At 37.5% G+C, this 8,081-nt stretch overlaps 1 protein-coding gene and 2 long non-coding RNA genes across 3 annotated transcripts in view; 1 reads left to right on the plus strand and 2 right to left on the minus strand.

Annotated features, from left to right (window-relative positions):
- clic1 (chloride intracellular channel 1) overlaps nt 1–1,544 on the minus strand; it is a 43,098-nt gene extending 41,554 nt beyond the window's left edge. Inside the window, exon 1 of the mRNA XM_048202194.1 lies at nt 1,154–1,544. Coding sequence (XP_048058151.1) covers nt 1,154–1,192 — 39 coding nt within the window. The 5' untranslated portion in view covers nt 1,193–1,544. The remainder of the gene's footprint in view (nt 1–1,153) is intronic.
- Nucleotides 313–4,206, plus strand: LOC125275350. Its single transcript, XR_007186433.1, has 7 exons — nt 313–371; nt 2,884–3,008; nt 3,119–3,242; nt 3,424–3,463; nt 3,540–3,607; nt 3,758–3,984; nt 4,074–4,206. It is a non-coding gene; the product is annotated as an uncharacterized LOC125275350 (long non-coding RNA).
- Nucleotides 4,207–4,805: 599 nt separating this feature from the next.
- On the minus strand, nt 4,806–7,172 carry LOC125275351. The gene is made up of 4 exons (XR_007186434.1): nt 5,384–7,172; nt 5,251–5,307; nt 5,038–5,127; nt 4,806–4,907 (listed from the first exon to the last, which is right to left on the minus strand). It is a non-coding gene; the product is annotated as an uncharacterized LOC125275351 (long non-coding RNA).
- Nucleotides 7,173–8,081: the final 909 nt, after the last annotated feature.

Here is an 8,081-nt window from a genome sequence, read left to right on the forward strand (position 1 = left end):
AAGTCTTAGCAATTTAAAACACTCAAGCATTTTTAAACAACTGAAATGCAAGAAGAGGCAAATTTCGCAATCGCGCGCTGTTTTCTGCACGCACACACACTCAAACCACGTGCGCTCACAGAGGCGCCTTTCAACACTTAATCAAATAATGTCTTGTTATAATGCTTTTGTAATGGAGGCCAGCTAGTAAAGAACTGTGCAGGTAAACCTCATTCCCCAGGTCTCAAGAGGTGCACTAGCGACTGACTAGAGGTTGCGGTCTTTAGCGTCCTTGTTAGCATGCTTGCCTCCCATGCCGGAAACACAGTTCAAATCCTGCTCGGAGGGGTGCAAGTAGAACCAGAGGGGTTATACTTTCAATATAGCACAAGGTGAATATATATATATATATATTTTATTTTTATTTTTTTTTTTCACTTTGCATACATAGTAATACATTAAATGTTGTTTTTCTACTAGGTCTAGGTCTCTCTTGTTTTTCTACTAGGTCTTTTCAACTAGGTTTTTCTAACTATACTGTAGTTCTACTAGGTCGTTTTTTTTTTATTTTATAACAAAGCATAATGTAATAACAGCATAATGTAATATATATTACATTATTAATGTAATGAAATGTTAAATATATAATAATTGTTTTGGAGGAATGGTGTTCCTTTCCTCCAGTAGAATTGGGTCATTGAAGTTGTGCTGATGTGCTGGACACTTTATGTTGTTTTTTTCCTTTATATTATCACCCATCTAGTAAAAGTAATGTACAATAACATTATTGCTAGTAATAATAACATTATCAATAACAATAATAATAAATACATAAATATTTAAATCTTGTGCATTTCATGGGTAGTTTAAGAATGCCACATAGATAAGATGAAAGAAATACTACTGTTTTCTATGCCTTGAAAGGATACTATTTATTTGTTTTGGAAATTTCTACAATATGACAATGTTTTTGTTGATTTCATAATGTAATAGATAGATTTCTCATAATGTAAAACCTTAATGAGTTCAATATTTTATTATATTTTGAACCAATTACATTAAAAACATGTCAATACATTTATTATAGAACGTTTATTACATTATGCAGTTATTAAATTGTAAGTTGCATTAGTTCTAAATGAAATCATGAATGATGGCCTGCAGGTAAACTCACCTTCACAAAGAGCTCAACCTCAGGTTTCTCCTCACTCATGCTGGAGTCCAAACAACAGTCCTCTAGCAAAGGCCAAATAACAGCGAGCTTACAGTTCAATAAATTAATGTCTTGTATTCCTGTCGCCTTTTTTTCTGAGCTCACTTCCGCTGTGCCTAGGTCAATTTGAAACTGTATGCAACTTCTCCGCTTTGAGCTACGAATATGATAGTGGGTGGAAAATTTAGACCAAATCCCAAACAAAGGCGACTAAAAAGTGTCTAATTTCCGTGTAACTTATAACATGTAAAAACGTATAAACGGTTTATTGTTCGTGTTTAGTTTCGAAATCAATAACGCCTACAGCAAGATCAGCCATACTTCCTCTCTCTCTCTCTCTCTCTCTCTCTCTCTCTCTCTCTCTCTCTCTCTCTCTCTCTCTCTCTCTCTCTCTCGTTTCCTGATTTTGACGAGCTTGAACTTCCTCTAACTACCGTATTATAACTGTGATGCTACAGCATACGCTCAAAAATGGACGCGTAACTGACTAAACATTTGAAAACATTTAGAATTAGTCATTTGATCAGTAAACATGCTGACAGTCAATTGTGTATTGTATTATAAGTACTGCATATTTTAGTTACTACTCTATTTATAATGTAGTCTAAAGTAGTATTTTTAGATATAGCTTTTACTACTAGTATATTTACTAGTCCAAATACATTAATAATTTTAACTTAATGACTAGGTAGAGCAAATGGTATCCCGAACTTATTAAGTACTAAAATAACACTTTTGCATAGGTAGTGTTTATATTAGGTTATATATATTCCTAAGTGTTTAAAGGGGAAGTGTGACTTTTACAGCGTGCCTTCTGACACCTAGTGGTAGATAACTGAAACATGAATTTTGTACAAGTTATATTATCCAATGAATACCAGTATCTAATGAGTAAGTAGAGTATGGGAGAAAATGGCCCCTACTGGTGTAAGTTGGTCCCTTACCTGGGTTATGATAACCTCCCAAAAAAACATTTACAGAATGTATAAGACTTGAGATAATTCTAACTATTTATATAAAGGCTCACTAATGTAAAACACAAAATAAGTGTTTGTATTGTATTTAAAATTTTGTATTGTATTTAAAATTTTATATTGACAATTTAGTTGAATAATCGAATAAGCACTGACAGACAAAGCATACGGTGGCCGGGAAGTGTAAAACAACATTACAAAATGTGAAACACTTTTACGAAGCTCGAGACAAATTTACATTTTGGAAAACATTTTTACCTATAATAAAACACAATTACATGAGAAAAAACACTTTTACCAAGGACGAAACAAATTTACACTTTAGAAAACACATTAACAAGACGCAAAACACTTTTACCAGTCCGAAACAAATTTACAATGACAGATTCTTCACGGAAAGGGAATGTACCATACACCGGAAGTGACGCGATGAAAGGTGTTGTTGTTGTTGGTGAGCGCGGTAAATTCGTGTTGTGGTTGTGGAGTAAATGGCGTAAATAAAGTTTATGGTGACCGAACATGGACTGCGGCCGAGGGATGTTTTGCCCGTTTTGTGGCAAACACATGAGCAGCTTAACGCGGTTTTGCTTTACGTGTGGTCGGTGTTTGGAGTTTCTAAAGGACGCGGGCCATGTGAATAAAAATCAGTAATGCTAATAATGATGTTTTGAGCGGCTTATAACTTTCTGTTTTGAAACGGAACTCTGTCCATTTCAGCAGAACAACCATGCCCATCATACAAACAGTTCATGGAGTACAGAAGCTCGAAGTCAGACGAATGACAGTCTTTTAACTATGGACCAAAAGGAAGATTTAAGCCTAAAGAAAGAAAACACGTCCAGGTAAGTTGTACTGACCGTCCTATACAATTTTGCAATGCTCTATATGTATTTGTGTGTATATTTATTTTACCTATGTATACATTAATTATATATCTTCGTTATTTTACTAGATAAATGTAGGATTGATGGTGCCACATGAAACTGATGGAACCGATTTAAAACCTCTAAGAGGGAAAACACTCCCGTTATTTACAGACCCAGAGGTAGCAGCACCTGATCTACTAAAACAATTAGGTGAAGAATTCACTCTGATGAACTTGAAACAGAAAATACCATATGTGTAATGTGATTTATAACAAAATAATCTTTTTTTTTTTATAAATCTTTCTGTTCCCTCTACTACTACCTTTTACTCAAAACTACATTATAGACTTTATCATGGAGCTAATAATTTTTCTGTTTTATCATGTTTCAGAAATGCACCAGGACATTCATCAACAATTCAGCCAGGACAGGTAATAAGGCAGACTGGCACCATGACATTTCTTGCTTTCAGTGTTGTTGTTGCAGACATTTTAATCTTTTTTTCAGATAGTAATATCTGATGCTGAGGATCTGGATCCACCTGAAAAAAATCCAGAAAAAACTTCTTGCTACAGGTAAATAATAATAATAATAATAATAATAATAATAATAATAATAATAATAATAAATAATGACTGACATCATTTAAATTTATTTAACTGATTACATGGTGAGGACATTTTTGTTTGTAAGATGTTAACATGGAAATGATAATTTCCCAACAGTAAATACACAGACCTGTATTCACCAAATGTTGAGCAAGAGGACGAAGAGACAGTTGCTGTCAATGTGAAGAATTTCCAACACACCTATTGAGATATTGCTTTGGTGATGTTATTCAGAAGGACTTGGATGAGTGTGTGAGATTGTGGAACAGTCACAGGATTCGCCCTTCCAGAACAGCAGCATGTCCAGGAGGAGTGCCCAATGAACTCTACTACTTACCACACAGGTGATACATTGGCAATAAACAGATAAAAGTATTATTCTAACGTTTTACCTTAAATAAAAAGAAATGCTTATGTTTTATATTTAACATAGGTTTGGCTCCAGAGACTGTGGATTTCAAATTGAACAGGCTGAACTGGATGCCCTTCCTGAGGCTAGCCTGTCAATGACTCCTTGTGGGGACCCAAACATGCAGGAGTACTTGGACTTTGCCATGGAACACAATCAGTTACAGAAGCCAGAGAACTGGGAATCTGCATCAGAACTGTACATGAAACTAAAAGAAATAGCTCAGCTATGAAATTATCAAAAAGGGAGGGGTTTTTGTAGTGGTGGAATACTGCTGTCTGTCTGAACACAATGTTTATGAATCTGTCACCCACACTTTAATTGTTTTTAAGTGTGAAGTAATTTATTACTATTTGATTAGGTATTTATTAATTTTTTGTAGTCTAGAAAACAAAACTTCTTGAACTACTTGTTTCTTTATTTAAAACAGTGATTCACAAAGGGATCCCAGTTTAAGAGTCACAAATCTAAAACATTTTCAAAATGTTAACAGTGAGAAAAAAAACATGCTCACATAATGTTACATTATAAAAACAATTTTGGGAACTGCACTTTAAAGTGAACCTTTAACAACAACAACAATGTTTTCAGAGTCTTAACTCTAGGGGTCATCCATAATTTAGCTTAAAAACAGCCAAATCCTGGACTATTTTGAATTCCAAAGTCCATTTGTGGCTTAATCAAAGTGTATGAGTCTAGGAGTGGTAATTTCAAGGAGTTTGTACATGTATTTGCCATTGGGAACATGGTAATCCAGGAACTCTATTTGTGGCAGTGGTTCCAAGCCAGATTGGGGAAGTGAAGACAGCCCAGTAGCAAACATCAAAACATCTTCCACAGACACAGCAGCCTGGCCTTCTGCAAAGAAAAACAATTCAGATACATAGTTAGGGGTTCAAGCTTGAAGAGCTGAAACCCTATTGTAATTGTACTGATTTTTATTACAGTGAAAAAACAGGAGTGCTATAGTCAAAAGCTGTCATATTACATTGCTGTGAGTTGGAAATTCTTCACATTGACAGCAACTGGCTCTTCGTCCTCTTGCTCAACATTTGGTGAATACAGGTCTGTGCATTTACTGTTGGGAAATTATAATTTCCATGTTAACATCTTACAAAAAAAAAAGTGTCCTCCCCATGTAATAAGTTAAATAAATTTAAATAATGTCAGTCATTATGATTTTATTATTATTATTATTTACCTGTAGCAAGAAGTTTTTTTCAGGTGGATCCAGATCCTCAGCATCAGATATTACTATCTGGAAAAAAGATTAAAATGTCTGAAACAACAACACTGAAAGCAAGAAATGTCATGGTGCCAGTCTGCCTTATTACCTGTCCTGGCTGAATTGTTGATGAATGTCCTGGTGCATTTCTGAAACATGATAAAACAGAAAAATTATTAGCTCCATGATAAAGTCTATAATGTAGTTTTGAGTAAAAGGTAGTAGTAGTAAAGACATAGTTAAAATAGTTAAAAGACTGCCGTTCTTCTGACTTCGAGCTTCTGTACTCCATGAACTGTTTGTATGATGGGCATGGTTGTTCTGCTGAAATGGACAGAGTTCCGTTTCAAAACAGAAAGTTATAAGCCGCTCAAAACATCATTATTAGCATTACTGATTTTTATTCACATGGTCTCAGATAGCTAGCGTTTTGCTACACTAAAAAATAACAAATAACAGCTTACGTTGCTTAGCACTGTCCGGCTGTCGAGACGTCCCCTGTGTTTCCGTCTGGCCCGCGTCCTTTAGAAACTCCAAACACCGACCACACGTAAAGCAAAACCACGTTAAGCTGCTCATGTGTTTGCCACAAAACGGGCAAAACATCCCTCGGCCGCAGTCCATGTTCGGTCACCATAAACTTTATTTACGCCATTTACTCCACAACCACAACACCTTTCACCGCGCCACTTCCGGTGTATGGTACATTCCCTTTCCGTGAAGAATCTGTCATTGTAAATTTGTTTCGGACTGGTAAAAGTGTTTTGCGTCTTGTTAATTTGTTTTCTAAAATGTAAATTTGTTTTGTCCTTGGTAAAAGTGTTTTTCTCACATAATTGTGTTTTATTATAGGTAAAAATGTTTTCCAAAATGTAAATTTGTCTCGAGCTTCGTAAAAGTGTTTCACACTTTGTAATGTTGTTTTGCACTTCCTGGCCACCGTAAAAGCAGAATCCCATTAAAAGTAAAAATTATTCTATAACTTATATAGCCTACAGGCATATGAATATTTGTCCTGTAGGCTGACTAGGACAATCTTAGGCAGGACAGGAAGCCTCCAGGGCAGTACCTGTAGTTCAAGGTGCCATGGAGGATAGGGCAGTTCAGGGGGCTATGGCGGTGCAGCCTCCGTGGCCTTGGCGCGGACCCCAGGCTCGACCACTATGGCCACGATTTATATGGGCCCCCCCAAAATTTTCTTGGGAGGAGCTATGGGTTTCTAGGCTGGAGCGGAGTCTGGAGTGGGTTCGCGGGCTGGAGCGGGCACATCTGTTGGAGTCAACAATGTCATAGAGTCATCTCTGTACTCTGGTCAGGGGCTGAAGCCATCACTGGACTCTGGACAGGGGCTAGAGAAGACACTGGAGCGGACTCAGGGGCTGGAGAAGACACTGGAGCGGACTCAGGGGCTGGAGAAGACACTGGCTCTGATCAGAAGTCGATCAGCCATAAGTCCTCCATTAGCTCCGGAGAGGACTTAGGCATGGCGGCCATTTTGGCTGAGGGCTCATTTTCGGCGGCGCCCATCTTGACCGAGGGCTCAGGCGTGGCGGCGGCCATCTTGACTGAGGGCTCAGGCGTGGCAACGACCATCTTGACCGAGGGCTCAGGTGTGGTGGTGGCCATCTTGACTGATTGCTCTGGAATGGAATCTGGGGCTGGAGTGATCTCTGGATTGGCCATGATGGTCCCAATGTTAAGGGATGTGGAGGATTTGGTTGCAGGATTGGGGTGAGCTGGAGTGGCCAAACTCTTTATGGATAGGACTGGATAAGTGTTATTGTCCTCCTTAACTTCAACCAAGAAATCAGACTTATATAGCCAGACGATGAAATTAATGAAATCGACTAGGGGCAAATTATAATGACAAGGAGACAGGAACTGGAGACAGGAACTGATATAGCTCACTATCCAGTCCTATCCAAAATAAGGCCTTGAGCGAGGACTCGCTCCAACTCACCAGATGGGAATAATCCAAAAATTCCTCCATGTACCACTCCAGAGGATGTCCATCATGTCGCAGGATGGAGAGGTACTCCTCTGCCATCTTTGATGTTGTTGGCATTGGATTGAGAGACACTGTGACCATTGATATTGGCAGTACTGGGAAATCCAATCTTCTGTAAGGGTCTAGCTTTCTGTCATGATGGTTTGTAGATATGAATGCACGATGAAGGAGATATCTTCAAATAAGCTCTGCAGAATGCGGATTTGAACCAAGTCAATCGCGTCACAAGTTAATTCTCTGCACACAACACGCTACTGCTTACACCACTGAACCCATTATTCACACATTATGTTTTTTACCTTGTATTACATTGGTGGGCGGGGCTACTGTAAATTTGCACTTAGTAATAGACACTCCGAATAATCTTGTTTTCCATTTGCATTAAGATTATTTTTATTACCACACTGGCAGATATTGATAATTTTACTTAAGTAAAATGCACTTAATTTAGATCCCCCAAGGAAACACGACTAAATATCTTATATCATTTTCTTATATAGAAAATATATCCGTCTTGATTTAAGAATATTTAGATATTTGTACTTGAAATAGAACAAAAAAACACTCAGTAAGAAAAGCATTTTTGCTGCATGAACGAATGAATGAACAATTTAAACATCACTTGCACTTTAAAAAGGGGGAAGAGACCGAAAGAAACTCTGGGTTTACCGAAGAAAACCTGCTCCTGACCAGTTTAGGTTCACAGAGTAAGTTACCATTGTACCATTGTTACCATTGAAGTTAACTCTCTTTCAGAAACGGGCTTGACTTACCCTGCTTTCTCGTGTTTGACATACCT

This window comes from Megalobrama amblycephala, linkage group LG9 (assembly GCF_018812025.1).
Source record: "Megalobrama amblycephala isolate DHTTF-2021 linkage group LG9, ASM1881202v1, whole genome shotgun sequence".
Lineage (NCBI taxonomy): Eukaryota > Metazoa > Chordata > Actinopteri > Cypriniformes > Xenocyprididae > Megalobrama > Megalobrama amblycephala.